Here is a 17293-nt window from a genome sequence, read left to right as displayed (position 1 = left end):
TGCATAATTTGACATGAGTGTGTGAGTATACATAATTAATGCACTAATTTACAAAAGGAAATCCAATTTTCCAATTAATTTACATTTGGTTCACATGTTCGCAATGAACCTTTCTCAATCTCTCAGCATTTCCAAACCCAACTTAATCTATCTTCCAATCCCCATCTGTATATAAACAATTAATAAATTTAATTAACCCAGTAAATAATGTATTCGATCTCTCTCAAGTGGAGACGATGTTGCACAATCAGCTCCACGCTTGCGGAAACTCCATGCCGCCTCCAACTCCAAGGCTCGCCACGTCCTCAAAGCCGCCGCCCATGTCAAAGTAGCCAGCTGCAAACCCGTACTCATCGCCACCAGCTACGACTTCCCTCGCGCCAAACCCAAACCCGGGCAGCGCGCCCGCGTCGTCTCGCTGGAAGCCGTGGTGGTGGTCAGCGGCCGTGCCGCCGCCGCCGTAGTAATACTGTGGCAGCACGGCCACGGCCTCCTGCTGCGGCGCCAACGCCGTGTGTCCGTAGTAGCAGTAGCCGCCTGACGCGGAGTAGTGGTCCGACTCCGGCATGACGCGTGACGACGAGCCGGCGAAGGCGGGGGGCGACGACGAGGAGTCGCCGTCCTGACCGTCGCCGTCGCCTCTCGTCTTCTGAAACACCCTGCACAGCACCCAGTCCTCCTGCACGTACACCACCGGAGCAAATCGCGCCATTGTTCAGACTTCAGAGTTTCAGACTTGGCACGAAGTGAGAAATAATGCTGACTTGCTGAGCACAAATAATTGGGCAAAACTTTGTTTGTACATGCAACGTACAACTCCTAGTAGTATTCGAAGTTCGAACCTATCCGCCAATCAATGCACGCTGGCCGTAGCAAGGGACTACTAGCTAGGGTGAGCTGCGTCTAGGCCACGAGGAGAAATGATCGGTGAAGAAGTGTGCGCGCCAATTATTGTGCAACGCGGCAGTGGATCTCGGCCAGTCAAATAATGGGTACACGTACATGGTCCAGTCCCTGCACGTACTAGGCATTCAGTGTCCTCGTGCGTATGCCTGCACCTGTGCATGATGACCAATTTTATCTGCACGTTTGTGCCGAGGTCTGAGGACAGTCCTTGCGCTGATGCTTTCGCAGTCGGCACACAAGGAGAAACGCTGCAATTATGCAGGCACGCTGCACGTACTAGGACCGGGACCGGACCACCGGTGCCTTCGTGTTCGTTTGGATGTCGTCCCTGGCCGGACCTCGGACCACCTTATCCTTGTGGTGCAGGCATGCGTATGATGGTTGCTAATTGTGACAGTACTTTTAGTGCAGCGAGTGGCAGTTGTAAACCAACTTGTAATACAGGAGAACCAAAGCTTTGGTTCACCTGCGGCAGGAGATAAATATTTAGAGTCTTTCGTTTACGCGGCGTGAACTTGTAGTTTTTTTAGAGTCCTATTGGATTTTTTTTTTCTCCATAAGGATGTAAAGCGTATACATTTTTTTTTACTTGGCTCGTCAAGCCTTCCTCTTTTTCAATATAGCAGCAGCTCTCCTGTTGGCTTGTTCAAAAAAAAAAGATTTGGTTCACCTAGGCTTGAACTCGGGCCTTCTCTTGTGGAGGCTAAATTTCTAGCCCATTAAGACCATTGGGGTGGAGTAGTATAGAATTTGGCTTAACTAGGCTAGCAAGCTAAAGGAAATAAAACTAAGAGCAAGCACATTGCTACATATTATCAGTCTCATAGGTCGTCTCATGCAGTGCACGTAGGATTTTTGATGATGTGGAGGAGAGAGAGCGAGGTGAGAGAAAGATGTCGTTGTTTCGCGAAACAACCGCCTCATGAGCAAAATTGTAGGATTATTGTAGGATTACGAGACAACTCAACAACCATTATACGAGTTATTGTTGCCATGTAATTCATAATAGTTCCCTTTTCATATGCACAAATTAAGGAGTTATAAGACAACAACGTTAATGCCATGTAATTCATAATAGTTCCCTTTTCATATGCATAAATATAAGTTACCAGACAACTTATAAGATAACCTATTATACGGGTTGTCTATTAAGTCATCTCAAGATTACGTGTTAATGCATGAGACCGCTATTGGATGACACCAATGTACTTGTCCTAAGATGGAGACAACTGCGGACGTTCCTTCACGTGTTAGTGTTTTGCATGCCATAATAATTAAGTCGATGACGCAACTCTTGAATGATTGTGAGTTATCAGAAAGAAGCTGATGTCACTGTCTCCCTTGTGTACTTCCAGCATCTAGTGAGACCGAGGCGTGCTTGTGTATTGGCCACCCAGCTGCCTAGTTGCAGTAGGTTCACCACCCGTGGTTCACGGGGCCGATCGGCTAGCGATATGATAAAATCATCAGACGGCTCGCTTGCTCAATTAGCCAATTGTTCTGGAGTAGTATTCTTTTTATAGATATAGGAACAAGATCATTAAGCTATGGAACTCAGTCTGCCGCTTATCCCAGACAAACATGCTCGAGATTTTTCAGAAGGATCATCGGCAGTCAGTATGCTAGCTGGACTACTACTGATGAGAAATTATGGTAGCAATGCACGTGTGTTACGTGTAGCGAGCAAGGTAACGTACCCTGGGTGGCGAGTGCGGGGTGTCGAGGCGGAACTCGTGCATGACCCAGCCCGACTTGACGCCGTTGGGGGCCCTGCCGCGGTAGAAGACGAGCGTCTTGCGCATGCCCACGACGGCGCCGCCGCTGCGGACCTCGCGGTCCTTGCCGGTGGCCTTCCAGTAGCCCGACCTGGTGGCGCGGTTGGTGCGCGACCCCGTCGCGTACTTGCGGTCGCGGAAGCTGAAGAAGTACCACTCTCTGGCCGTCAGCTTCGCCACCTCTGCAATTCAGATAGATGCAGATCAGCATGCTGGTTATAGATAGATGCAGGATAAGGGAGCAAGAAATGAAGAAGAGGGAGTGACCTGGGAGCTCCCATGGCTCGCGCGCGTGGAGGTCGACCTCGACGAGCGTCCCCTGCGCGATGCGCTCGTTGGCCACCTTCTTTAGGAGGTAGTGGCACACTAGCTCCTCGTCGCTCGGGTAGAACCGGAACCCCGGTGGCAGCGTCGACTCGATCTCCCTCAATGCCATCGTCGGTCCCAACGAACTGCTAGTTGGATATAACAGTAGTCTGGGCTGTATCTCTCTTGCTCAATTCGATTCTCTGGAGGTTCTAGCTACTAACTATGGCTGGAGTTCATTGCCAGATCGACCTCCGCTTTATATAGGGAGAGGCCGAGGCGACGAGGCCCGGCGGAAGCCGAAGCATCGAAGCCACGTCGCTGAACTCGTTGACACGTCGCGTGTGCCATGTACGTTACCAACTGTATTATCTAGCTGATGATCGAAGCTAGAGCTGCGTCCCTATCTGCTGAGGCGACAACGGCTGAAACGAACCGATCCGGCTAGCGCTAGCCCTAGCTAAGCCAGGTGGGAAGATTCCAACATCCTGCCATGCCCGGGCCCCGCGGCCGCGAGAGACTAAAGAGGGATCGATCGGAGCACCGTGTACTACTGTACTGCTACTGCTCCTTGATCTGGCTACCAACGACGACCGAGCGAGCGACACACCCAGCCATCACCCCTATCACCCACCCCGGCAAGTTACCTGCCCGTGCCCGCGTCCATCCGATCGATGACCCGATCCGATCCATCCCAACTTCGGGACCATGATCATGAGTTTGCTCTCGCCGCGAAGTGCCGGCAGCAAAGAGCAAAGAGATCGAGTGGTCCGGCGCGACACGCGAGAGCCAGGCCGATCGACATGTAAAAGTCATCGGGTTTTCAGCTCGCATTGGTGTGCGGTCGTTTTACGTGCGTGTGCGCGTGCGACTGCGTGCATGCTTCCGGGAGGAGGCAAACCGGGCTGCGAATCAATGGTGCGGGGAAAAACATGGGATCGGCATCAGCTTGATTGAGCTCTCTCGCTAATTAGCTAGGTACACTAGCTAGCAGCTATAGCTAGGTCTCGCGTACGCGGCGATCGTGACGCGAGAGGTCGTACCCGCCGATGGAGACGTGCAACTAGAGCTACTAGCTCGATCTATCGCCATATAGCTTAATTCGTGTTCGTTCGTTCGTGTGTGTATGTGAGCGTCGAGAGGGGGCGTATCGGGGTTTAATTAGGCTTCAGCGATCAACGTCATGCAGGAATTAATAGTACCGTGATGGCCCAAGGAATTGAAAACGAGTAATATGGCGTCGGCTGATGCGTGCGCCGGTGTGTTTGATGCTACTACTACGACGCGGCTTTAGCTAACATGTGGTTCTGAGAGGTTAAGTACCGTGTACTCATCTATATTACCCTCACTAGCTAGGTTATATGCAAATAGCGAAGGCTCCTTCTCGGCTTGTGGAAAAGAAACGCATAAGCTAGGTATTAATTACTTTCACGGTAAGGCCAAATCCCAATATTTTTTTTTATTTCCAATAATGGGACACGATAAGCAAGGGAGTACGTAGTAATAAAATGGTGATTGAAACTATACTCTGTCCAAATGTATGATCCGATTCTGGGGTATGTGTTTCAAGAGTGATTTTCAAGAATTGAAAAGAGTGCATAGTTTGTTCCATCTGCTTTGTTCTCTTTGTTCTCTTCATTGAATCTTTGCCATATCATCATCCATGCTTATGTGGCAGGACATGAAACACCAACTGAGTGGCCTAAACTGCGGGTGCAAGAAATTCCCACATTTCAAATTAGGCCTTGTTAATTACAGATGCAAAACTATTAATTCTACTGATGTTTTTTCAGCGTGTGTGTGTATGCACATTTTTTTTTCTTTTGGCCAAGCAGGAACTAAATTTCATTATGTGTAGGCAAGATTAGCATTTGTATGCACATATTCTATGATTTGTGTATCAACATTTAACACAGTTGGCTACTATTCTCCCTGATCACAAATGTAAATTATTTTTAGATGTGTTGTTCAAACTTTTGCATTTTACTACAAATATTTATATTGGTGACGGCATAAAGGAACGTTGACCATCTACTTGCCGACGGTCCACCATCGGTAATGTAGTTGGCCACTGGTATACCGACCATCCTTCAGCAAAAAAGGGAAATCCCCGACCAAGAGTGGTCGACGGGAGATTGCCAATGGTGTAAGGTCCGCTATTTGACGATGATACAAGAATGCTCATCACTCCCTCAGTTAAAAAATCATTGTCTATTCTTAGGATCCTAGTAGTACAATTTTACTATTACTAATTGGAAACTCCTTTTAAAACCTCCAGGTAAAGCCACCTGGGATTCCTAGGTGGACACTCTAGAAAAAGAGAGAAATTCTCAAAAAAAGCAAAACATCCGACCATCAATTGATAGATTCAAATCATCATAGCCATTGGATCTATTATGTTTTCTAAAAAATTACCCACCTATGCCATTATGAAAATAGCATAAAGTAACCCCCTAAATTTATATATAAATTACCCACCTCTACCATTATATAAAATAAACTAAAGTTACCCCCTAATCTTCATCAAAATTACCCACTTATACCATTATAAATAATATTTAAAATAACCTCCTAATTTGCAACCGAATTGCCCACCACTATTACTTAAAAACTTAAAGTAACCCGTTAAATTTTCATCTATATTACCCACACATGCCATTATTAAAAATAACATGATAACCCTACGTTTGAATCAAATTACCTTAATTAAAAATATACAGCAATATAGGATTCTAAATTGTCTAGATCTTGTACTATTGGTATATGATATAATAATTAAGGTCTATACGCATGATGTGTGTCACCATTTATAAAGATATAGAGGAAGTGATGAGAATATAGATTTCTATATTAAAATTGTATCACAAACTTAGAGTTCATTAAACAAATTCAAGCGCATACCTGCAAAGTGAAAAGTTAAAGATTATAAATGTGGATGAAAATATTATAGAGTAATTACTAACTAAAATCTATCACAATTGGATGAAGATAATAAGTATATATCTATATAAGTATTGTGTTCGAATATTTAACAAACGAGAGGTAGCTTATGGTAATATTTTTTAGCAATGTAGTCTTATTTTTTTCCATTGGAGACTCCGCATTAGTTCCCACGAGACAAGCTAGAAAAAAGAGACAGATTCTCATAAAAATCAAAAACATCAAACACCAATCCTGTAAACTCTAATAATCATAGCCATTCATCTATTATATTCTCTAAAAAGTTACCCACCACTATCATTGTGAAAATATTCAAAAATGAGCTCTAAACCTATATCTAAATTACCGAGCTCAGCTATTATAAAAAATAATCTAAAGTAACCCCGTAATCTTCATCCAATTTACTAATACATATCATTATAAAGCATAACTTAAAATGTCATTCTAAAATTTTATCTATATTACCCACGTATGTTGTTATTAAAAATAACCTAAATTAAACACCTAAATCTTAATCTAATTATCTTCATGTGCATCATACAGAAATGTCAAAAAGTAAACTAATATATGATTCTAAATTACCTATTTATGTCATTACTGATATACAAATTTTAAGTTAAAGTATATACACATGATGAATGTCACCATTTAGACTATTTATACATGTATGTGAGGAATCGATGAAAATATTGATTTGTATGCTAAACATAATGTATGTATGGAGGATTGGAGGTGTGATACAAAATAGAAAAAGTATAAATATGGATGAAAAAGTGCATAGAGTAATTATTAATTAAAAATCAATCACAATTGGACAAAGATAGGTACATATTTATATAAGTATTATGTTGACGTATTGAAAAAATAAGAAAGTAGTAGGTAATCAATTTTGATTACCAGCTAGGAGTTTAATTTCCAAATAATTTTTAAATACAATAGCTTCTAAAAACATTAGTCCGTGCGGGAGCACGGGTTGATGGACTAGTATGGATTTAATTTTGGACTGGTAGGACCTATCAACTTTCTAGTGATGCATAATTGGGATTGTGGATACAGTGTGGTATATATGACCCGGTTCTTGAAGGCATGAAAAGTAGTACAGCCCCCTGCTGCTATCCACCTGTAGGGATCAATGATGTATCGATGTAGGTCAACTTCCTCATTAGAATGAGCAGAAAGAAAACCATATGGATAAGCTCAATTATAGTGATTTGTCTACGACAAGAAATCCTGAATCAGGAATCTGGACATGCATATAATGTTCAATCATGGAGTTTTCCATAATTATGAGTGCATATGTATGCTGAGTACATTTGAATTTCACACTGAATATTTGGACGGTCACACGGTCACGCATGCTTCTCTTCGTAGTTATGCGTGAGCCTCAAGATAAGTATTCCATGCATCTAGTCACAAATAATAAGTACCTCTAATTATCGTTAATGTATTCACAAAGCATATGTAAATGGTGATGCTGCTTTTCGAGGCACTATCCCTTCTAAATATCCAAACTTATAACTAACACAAAAAAAGTTATTTACAATCAAAGTTAAAATTATTGCTGACATTCACAACGCTCTACTAAAAAGGACAGATTATTTAGCAGTTCATTTTTTTTGGCGCTCACGCAATGCGTGTACGCTTTGAAGATCTTCTAGAATCGATTTACGTATATAGCTATAGAAATTGGATACCGGTAGTATTTATTAGTTAGGAGAACCTATCTAATCATACATTCTCATTTCTCGATCGACATTGTGACACGTACATATGACACTACTCCTAACAATCAACCATTCCTCGAGCATGCATATGCTCCCATCAATTTCCTTAAAAACAACATATTCCTCCGTTGATTAGCTCCCTACATGAACCCTAAATTACGCCACCGTGATAGCCGCTCATGCATAGCCCATGGACCCCGTCGCCACCCCCTGGCCGGTTCTCGGGGCGCTCTTGTTGCCTGACAGTCATGCGTCGACAACGATCGATCAGGTCCACCGCCGCGATCCCTGCAGCGCAACAAGTGTGGCACACAGCACAGGTGACGCGCTGCCAATGCAGCCACGCACAAGTCTCTTCTCACGTCACAGTGCTCTCGACCGTCACAGGGCGCAGGCAGCTGCAGCGCCTTCCCGGCCGGCCGATAGCGGCCTCCCATCTCGCCAAATATTCTCCTCATTGTGTAATGCCAATCGACCACACCTACTTCCACATCACGATACGCTATATCTGCCCTCTCTCCTGGAAATGGCCAGGGCATCTGCCTGGGCTCGAGTGCCCGTGGCTTGCGCCCTGTTTGGCTCCTCGGCCACTGTTTCTGGATCTGGACGAGTGGACACGCCCGGCGTTGTTTCTTTTCCTTCTTGATGAAAGTTGAAAACACGGCTTGAATTTGCACCAGTACCTGATGTTTCTTCTCGATCATAATATCATATGCCATATGCCATATGCCATAGTGGTGTAACAAGGGAACAATACGCCGTATGTTTCGGTTGTTCAGGAGCACGATCAAAGCACCTGAATCATAAGCTTGGGCCAAACAGCATTAACTATATGTTCTGGCAGCTCACTCTCACTGAAAAGGAGCAGACTGACTACAAAAGCATATCGAATCTGCAAACAAAAAAGCACCTGCTGACTGTGGTAGGGCTACGTACCAATCGGCGACGATGCGCGACACATGGACTCGGAATTGTTGTTGCCGGTTGCTGCAGCTAGTTGCATGCTTGCGAATCGTCTCGTCTAATCATGGCACGTAACCGAGGGTGTGTTTGGTTAGTTGTATCATTTGATTCATGTATGAAATGATTTAAAATAATAATGATTCTTTTATTTGGTTGGGTGAATTGGGCCAACCCATCCAGGATGAGGCCATCCCACTTAATACATTATCTTACTATTACTAATTGGAGGCTCCTTTTGAAGCCTCCAGATGAAGCCACCTAGGATTCCTAGGTGGATACTCTAGAAAAAGAAAGAAATCCTAGAAATTCTCACAAAAAAGCAAAACATCCGACCATCAATCGACAGATTCAAATCATCATAACCATTGGATCTATTATGTTTTCTAAAAAATTACCCACCTATGCCATTATGAAAATAGCCTAAAGTAACCCCCTAAATCTATATATAAATTACCCACCTCTGCTATTATATAAAATAAAGTAAAGTAACCCCCTAATCTTCATCAAAATTACCCACTTATGCCATTATAAATAATATTTAAAATAACTCTCTAATTTGCAATTGAATTGCCTACCACTATTACTTTAAAAAACTTAAAGTAACCCCTTAAATTTGCATCTATATTACCCACACATGCTATTATTAAAAATAACATGAGGTAACCCTACGTTTGAATCAAATAACCTTAATTAAAAATATACAACAATATATGATTCTAAATCGTCTATATCTTACACTATTGGTATACGATATAATAATTAAGGTCTATACGCATGATGTGTGATGTATGTCACCATTTATAAGGATATAAAGTTATGGGAATATACATTTGTACGCTAAAATTATATTTAGCATTATGGATAGTTCTATTAAATTTATGAGCACTCAAACTTAGGGTTCATTAAACAAATTCAAGCCCATACATGCGGTCCAAAGTGGAAAGTTAAAGATTATAAATGTGGATGAAAATATTATAGAGTAATTACTAACTGAAATCTATCACAATTGGATGAAGATATTAAGTATTGTGTTCGAATATTTAACAAACGAGAGGTAGCTTATGGTAATAGTTTTGTAGCAATGTAATCTCATTTTTTTCCATTGGAGACTCCGCATTAGTTCCCATGAGACAAGCAAAGAAAAAAGAGAGATTCTCATAAAAATTAAAAACATCAAACACCAATCCTGTAAACTCTAATAATCATAGCCATTGATTTATTATATTTTCTAAAAAGTTATCCACCATTGTCATTGTGGAAATATTCAAAAATGAGCTCTAAACCTATATCTAAATTACCGAGCTCAGCTATTATAAAACATAATCTAAAGTAACCCCGTAATCTTCATCCAATTTACTAATGCACATCATTATAAAGCATAACTTAAAATGTCATTCTAAAATTTTATCTATGTTACCCACGTATGTCGTTATTAAAAGTAACCTAAAGTAAATACCTAAATCTTAATCTAATTATCTTCATGTGCATCATATAGAAATGTCAAAAAGTAAACTAATATATGATTCTAAATTACCTATTTATGTCATTGTTAATATAAAAATACTATATTAAAGTATATACACATGATGAGTGCCACCATTAGGCCATGTATACATGTATGTGCGGAATTGATGAAAAATATTGATTTGTATGCTAAACATAATGTATAGAGGATTGGAGGTGCGATACAAAATGGAAAAAGTATGAATATGAATGAAAAAGTGCATAGAATAATTATTAATTAAAAATCAATCACAACTGGACAAAGATAGATACATATCTATATAAGTATTATGTTGAAGTATTGGAAAAATAATAGTAGTAGGTAAAGAATTTTGATTATTAGCTAAGAGTTTAATTTCTAAATAATTTTCAAATCCAATAGCTTATAAAAACATTAGCCCGTGCGGGAGCACGGGTTGATGGACTAGTTCTACTAATTAGAGTGAACCATATGATACAAGTAAATTGGTTGAACCATCCCATCCAGGATCATCCATGCATGCATCATGTGGTGCATGCAACCAAACACACCCTGAATCTCTCACGACGAATTAACCGGTTAATTAGCTAGCCATTTCTTATCGATCGAGGAAGTTCTCCGCCAGCCATAGCCATGCGTGCCGTGCGCGCTCCCTTCTAGCAACGGGACGCGCGCGTGACCCAGCCGGGGGCCAGGTCACCGATCGATGCCATCTCAGCCAGCTGATGAAGCAACGCGCTTTGTCAGCCGTCGCCGAGGAGGATGGTGAGCGGCGCGAGCAGCTAGCACGCGTACATGTCGTGATCGGTTAGGAGTTAGGACAGAGAGGTCGCTATGCTGAGATCGTCATCAGATGCAATGCGTGCGTGCGTGATGCATGTGGATGCGGACGAGAAGAAGGGCTGCACACACATTAAAATTTTATACTCGCGCTAAGATCCGAGCCGGTTTGCGCGACAAATTAAAGTTGGCGATCCTGTGACAGGGCAGCACGGATTCGCGTCTTGCGTCTAGCTATACTAGCTACTAGCCAGCGTCGTGCCAAACAAGGCCGGTCCACTGCCACGTCAACCGGTTAGCTCTCTTCTAATCTGTAACTAATTTTGTATAACAACGTACGTTGGTGTAGACTCAGGTATGCGAATCTCCGAGTATGAAGTGAACTTTTTTGTCCCCACATGCTCTCAAGGGCAAGTGCATGTATCTTTGGAACGAAAGTGCACTTGTTTTTGGAGGGGCATGTACTTCGCTGCGATCGACCAAGTTGCGCGATCGATTATATTGGCATCATGTACCATATATGCATCGCAGGGGGATCATATTCACGGGTCGCAGGATCTTCTGTGGTGCTGGTGCCCGGGAATTTGATCTCTTCGCACAACTTGCATGATCCTAGCAATAATCTTTGCTGAAAGCATGTCCACATGCAGAGCATACTACTGATACACATACCTGCCACTGATCAACTATGATCGAACAGTCAGCTTGTGACACCAGTGCTGCCCCCATATGTCTTGGCAGATCTATGCAACCCATGCATGGCCCAGCTTTGGGTGCGCGTAACTTTTGGAGAACAAGGACCTGGAGTGAAAGCGGAAGCTTGGACAGTTGCTAATCTAGATGCATGCATCTTTGTTTCCTAAATCCTAACGACAAAAGTTAAGCGTGGGGAGCTAGAAACACGCATAATGTATACTTGTATGTTAACTTTGTCTCTTTCAATAAACATTATTGGTCTCAACTTCAAGCTTCAAACCTAGGCGATGCGTTCATCATGTGAGCTGCAAATAATGCATGCTCCGGCCCCCGCCTATCACGAGTCGCTACACGAGCTACACATACACTGATAAAAAAAAAAAGGTAGGCCCCCGCCTATCACGAGTCGCTACACGAGCTACACATACACTGATAAACAAAAAAAGGTTTTATACTAGAACTCTGGAGATCATCCGTGGGACGATTTGAGCGAACCGCACAACATAGTGCGAGTTTCTATTGGTGTAGCAGAGAAAATACAAGACTTACAACTTAGGAGGTCATAGTCAGGAAAAAGAAAAGAAAATTAAGGGTGTGTTTGGTAGAGCTCCCAGAGCTGGTTCTCTGCTGAATCCGAAAAGAGCTCTGCCAAACAATTTTTCAGATAGAAGTGATTCTCTGCTGATTTCGTAAAGTGATTCTCTGAAATGAACTAAGAGACTGAGAGCTGAAAAAAGTAGCTTCTCCTAATTCTGTGAAGTGATTCTCCATCCTGATTTTAAGAGTTTATGCTAGATAATCAAAGAGAATCACCTTTTTTTTAAGAAAAAAGAGAATCACCTTCAGTCATAGAATCACTTCTCTAAGAGAATTAGCTCCTATAGAGAATAAGAATAAGATGGAGCTCTACCAAACAAACTCTAAAGCTCAACCGGTTGGATAGGAACATCAACACGACTTCAGCACTCCATTTTGACGCAACATACGGCCGGTTGTATTGGAACATCAACATAACAGCAGCACTCAACTCAGCAGAAAACATCTGATCGATTAAATTGGGGCATCAGCACGGCTGTATTGTCGGATCAATTCATGCTAACGTTAGCAGCTTGCCAAATTGTTCGATCGCTCGATTGCGATTTGGCGGCCAGCTGGCACACCTTCGAGGTTTTCTGATGCCGGGGTTGGATGACGGCCGGGTTGATTTGCGCACGGGTGGCTAGGATGGATTGCCTTGGACACGACGCGGCGAGCCTAGACTGCCAGGTGCCGACGGCCATCCGTGCCGTGATGGGTAACCGGGGGAAGTCGAGGCTGCTGCTAGGCCTGATGGCCGATCCGATGAGCCAACACGCCTGGATTTGCACGGATCTAGCGTTCTTTGGCGTGGATCTCTGGCACACCTTGGAGAGTTCGAGGCTTGCAGGAGATTGATAATGACGTAACCGATTTGCCACATGCTCCGTGCTTCCGTTCTACGCGGATGCTCCTCGAACGAAAGCGGGCGATGGCGCGGCAGGAGGACGCCGAAACGCACGGAGGAGGAGAAACGCCGAAAACGCGGCGAACGGGCCGGCCAGCTACAGACTGCGGCCCGCCACGGCCTGCCGCCTCCAGAGTTAGGCCCGGCGGCGGTGGACTTCGCACCAAACCACGTCTCCTTAGGGCCACAAGCCCACATCCCCTTCGTCCACAACGCACCAGACGCTTCCAGAGCGTTCCACACCCTTCCTTCCGGTCCTCACGTTACTTCTTCCCGAGACTCCACACGAACACGAATCCACGATCACACACACAACCAGAAGACGCACAGGCAGGAGGCAGCCGAATCGGCGAATCCCTCGACCTCACGCCACCTTCCAGGCTTTCCAGCCCAGCGCTCCGGCGATCCGGCCTCTCCCGGCGCGACTCCGCCCCTCTCGACCGCCGCCCCCCCGGCGATCGTGATGTCGACGCAGTCCATTTCGCCGGCCTCCGCGTCCGCGCAGTTCACCTACCATGCCGCGGCGGCGGCCGCGGCCACGACCCCGTCCTACTTCCCCGTGCCCTTCCACCTCCAGAACCCGCAGTACGCCGCGTGGCATGCGGCCACCGCTGCGGCGCCTGCGTACAACGCCGTCTACCCCATGCCCCAGGTCCAGCAGGTAATGCAGGAATCCCGCCGCCTTTCCGCTGTTGGCTAGCCTCGGTCGGGGATGGTCGGCATCCTCGTCTATGATTTGTCATTTGTTTACTGTCCTGGTGCAGTGATGCTACGCTTGTAGAGCTTAAGATTGGTTGGAGACTTAGATTGTTTGATTCAGTAAATGATCCGATGACTGATGCTCATGCGACCCTGAAGGCATTTTTGTTGTCTTATGCTGTTGGCTGTGAATGATTTTGACTAGATGTTGCAGGATTAGTCTTAACACAAACATTTCTCTCAAGTTCATTGCAGACATTACACGAGAATTTATCTTCTGTCTTGCAAGATCTAATTGCAAAAGTTTGATAAGATTCTATTTGCGTGTATCGTGCTGCTGATAGTGAATGATTCAGACTAAACAATACATGATTAATCTTAATACAGGCATTTCATTTGAGGTTTTTATGCCCTGGTAATATCTAATTACTAATTTAACTGGAATCTGAATAATCAATTGCCTAATAATAATTCTGCGTAGCAGTACTGGAACTTATAGGTGTGAATAGCAAAATCTGTGGGAATGGTTACAATTATTATTATTATTTATTTAAAAGAGAAGATCTTCTTGTGTCCAATTGGGGGAGGCAGAAATGTGCATCTTAAGTTTCAACTCGCTATTTTCAAGGTTCAAGCTAGCGAGATGAAACTATATGTTTGACGATGCATACTGCCAATTTGTAACTTAATGAATCTCAGATCTAACATCTATGTATTATTCTGTGTCACTATTAATTCGGTGCAATTTTTAGTAACCTGTTAACCTGTCTCACTGTCACATGGTGTCTTGCAGGCACAACACTTGTTCCAGAAGGACTCAAAGATAATCAGTCCTGAGGCTCTAGCCACAGTTAAGGCTGCTATTGCAAATAGTGAGAAAGACAAGAAGGTTGAAGCAGCAAAGAAGGCTGTGCCTCGAAAGGCAGCTGGGCAAAGTTGGGAGGACCCAACCTTGGCTGATTGGCCTGAAAGTAAGATCTCTAATTCTCTGTTGTCATAATTTTCATAATGTTTCTCAAATACTCCAATTATGTGGTTTATGGTATCTTGTGGCAATGTGACAGTTTTTTTAGCTTTTTTTATCTGTTACCTTGAAGGCAACAAACCATGGGATAATTGTCATTCTCACAGGCAAGATCTGATGCTCTATTTATCATGATTTGATCTGAAGCAAGCTGCTCTTTTTTCCTTTCTATAAAGGTGCTCGAGGATGTGATGTGTAACCCAACATGTTGCCACACGGGATTTAGGTGGGCTTACAGATATAGTAAACAGTTTTCCCCCAAATTTTCCATCTTACCTGATTTGTTTCACATGCATTGCAACACTGTTTCATATGCCATTACCGATCCTGGGCATGCTTTTGCTGTTGAATGAAATATTATTTTCGTATTGTTTGATGTGAACATATGTGTAGGCTTCTGGTTCTTGTGTGCCTTAACAAGCACACGTCCCAACTGCTATGTTCCCTTCATTTCTTATTTCATCATATTGGTCAGTGAAGACTAAAGAACTATAGCTCAGAGTTGGGCATTCTTCTTATGGATCGATCTACATGTGCACTATGTGCATTTCATATTACCTATAATGCTGTGTAGGACTCTGGTTTTTCAACCATAGAAGTATTGTCTTTTGCTTGCTTTCTTCATTGCCCCTTCCTTAGCATAAATGGTTTAAGCTGTTCAGGAGAGTGGTGCTTGACTATCTCTTATCTGTTGGGGTCAGGTTTAGCGAGCTTTGGCAGCTAATTAATTTGTAAACTAGTGTATCACACTTTGCGGTATGCATGAATGATTTTCATTCACCTATCAATATTCATCTAATGTTTGCAACTTCTAAATGTGCCATGGATGTGTTTTTCATGAAAAAGAATGTTACAGTATTATTAAATTTACAGCATTTGGATCATTGGATCTTTGCTGTTGGCCACAAATTCATGTTCTGACTTGCATAATGTTTCTCATTTGTGCATTAGTAATGGGATTCTACCTGGTAGATTTCCTGATGACAATTTAGTTAGTTTCTTTAGAGATACTGTTATGTACTTCTATTGACAATTGCTTGATCTCTCATCTACAGATGACTTCCGTTTGTTTTGTGGTGATCTTGGAAATGAAGTGAACGATGATATTCTTACAAAGGCATTCTCAAAGTATCCGTCCTTCAACATGGCCAGGGTGAGTTAGACCCTTCCATTTTTTATACGGCCTTGCAGTTTAAAATCTTTCGCTTTATTTAAGCGATCATGATTGGGTGTCTCTTCTGCACCAGGTTATACGGGACAAGTGGACTGGTAAAACTAAAGGATATGGTTTTGTTAGTTTTGCTAATGCATCAGATCTTGCTGCTGCCTTGAAAGAAATGAACGGTACGAGTGCTCTTGCTCCTGATGCATCCTTTTCTGTCGCTACCATAAGTTCTACAACTTACAAAACTAAATGTCATGCAGGTAAATATGTTGGAAACCGGCCAATCAAATTACGGAAGAGCACATGGAAGAGCAGGATAGACTTTGAAGCTTTGGAGAAGGGGAAGGTTAGTTCTCATTTCTTTGGCTACATCAAATGTTCCTTTTGTATGTACCATATACTCATTTGTTGTGCTATTTTTCCAGACTCGACCACAGAAGAAAATCAAACTGCAGAAAAGAAGTGTTCTTCACAAGTAAAACTGAAATTCTGCATGTTCATCTCAGTATCAACATCTGAGAAGGTTGCCTGAAACTTTGAACAGTTCCTTAACATCCGGTGTCCATTCTGCTTCCATATGCCGTGGTGGTGGATGGGAAGTCTAGCGAAATATTAGCATGCAATAACTTGTACCTGGAGCGTAATGCGATCAGCGCATCATTTCAATTGTTTATGCCTTTATGGAGCTGTAGTTGTAAATACTCTAATGACTAGTGCTCTTAACGTTCGAAAGATTTGTAGACGTTATGGGTGGCTCGCTGATTGTTTTCCTCTGCATGATTGACTAGCTAGAAGAACAGCGACCTGCTAAGCCAGAGTAATAGGAATAGGAACTGCTACCGGAACGCGTCCTCGTAAAAGATTAACCTCGAGATATCTGAGCTTACTGATGTCTACCACTCAGCACTTCAGCAGCGATCTTTGGGTGCCCATTAGCACTCTTAAGTTACCATAAAGATCGTGCTTGCAAGTTTACAAAATTATGACTGATTGGCAGAACATGTGCTTTGATACGGGGTTCACATGTTTCCCAATTCTAGCATGTATCCTCCATAAGCTGCTAACCGCCGAATTGTTTTTTTATTTGGTTGGCGAGTAACCTCCGAATTGTCAATGGGCATTTTATATCAAAATTGCTTTGAGGAACGGCTTATTTGGCAAATTATCCAGAAAGCGCAATTATATAAAAGAAAAATATAACACACCAGCATCAGGCCCCACTAGCACATTTCTGACAGAATGAGCAGATGAGAAGTCTAATTTATCCCTCCATAGTTGTACACACTGCTGCAGAGTGGTGTAATTGTCCGTAGCTGTATTGTGGACGAATTTCAAACCAATATTTCAGG

General features: G+C 43.0%; 2 protein-coding genes across 2 annotated transcripts; one reads left to right on the top strand and one right to left on the bottom strand.

Moving 5' to 3' along the window:
- Nucleotides 1–18: 18 nt before the first annotated feature.
- LOC101776935 (NAC domain-containing protein 79) lies at nt 19–3204 on the bottom strand. Its single transcript, XM_004953088.2, has 3 exons — nt 2949–3204; nt 2604–2863; nt 19–679 (listed from the first exon to the last, which is right to left on the bottom strand). The coding sequence occupies exons 1-3, from the start codon at nt 3115–3117 to the stop codon at nt 248–250; spliced, it is 861 nt and encodes a 286-aa protein (XP_004953145.1). The 5' UTR covers nt 3118–3204; the 3' UTR covers nt 19–247.
- Nucleotides 3205–13303: 10099 nt separating this feature from the next.
- Nucleotides 13304–16701, top strand: LOC101775723 (RNA-binding protein 42). Its single transcript, XM_004953087.3, has 6 exons — nt 13304–13717; nt 14549–14726; nt 15835–15932; nt 16027–16123; nt 16205–16290; nt 16370–16701. Exons 1-6 carry the CDS (start codon nt 13520–13522, stop codon nt 16421–16423), a joined length of 711 nt encoding a protein of 236 aa, XP_004953144.1. The 5' UTR covers nt 13304–13519; the 3' UTR covers nt 16424–16701.
- The last annotated feature ends 592 nt before the right edge of the window (nt 16702–17293 follow it).

The sequence above is a fragment of the Setaria italica genome, chromosome I (genome assembly GCF_000263155.2).
Source record: "Setaria italica strain Yugu1 chromosome I, Setaria_italica_v2.0, whole genome shotgun sequence".
Taxonomy (NCBI): domain Eukaryota; kingdom Viridiplantae; phylum Streptophyta; class Magnoliopsida; order Poales; family Poaceae; genus Setaria; species Setaria italica.
This window is presented reverse-complemented; position numbering and strand designations above follow the sequence as displayed.

What these genes read in the sequence shown, in the direction of transcription:
- LOC101776935 (XM_004953088.2), bottom strand. Translation starts at nt 3,117, where the DNA reads ATGGCATTGAGGGAGATCGAGTCGACGCTGCCACCGGGGTTCCGGTTC. An exon ending in CGAGCCATGGGAGCTCCCAG is followed by an intron (nt 2,864 to 2,948) that starts GTCACTCCCTCT and finishes TCTGAATTGCAG; the next exon opens with AGGTGGCGAAGCTGACGGCC. An exon ending in CCCCGCACTCGCCACCCAGG is followed by an intron (nt 680 to 2,603) that starts GTACGTTACCTT and finishes GTGTACGTGCAG; the next exon opens with GAGGACTGGGTGCTGTGCAG.
- LOC101775723 (XM_004953087.3), top strand. Translation starts at nt 13,520, where the DNA reads ATGTCGACGCAGTCCATTTCGCCGGCCTCCGCGTCCGCGCAGTTCACC. An exon ending in CTTGGCTGATTGGCCTGAAA is followed by an intron (nt 14,727 to 15,834) that starts GTAAGATCTCTA and finishes TCTCATCTACAG; the next exon opens with ATGACTTCCGTTTGTTTTGT. An exon ending in TGCCTTGAAAGAAATGAACG is followed by an intron (nt 16,124 to 16,204) that starts GTACGAGTGCTC and finishes AATGTCATGCAG; the next exon opens with GTAAATATGTTGGAAACCGG.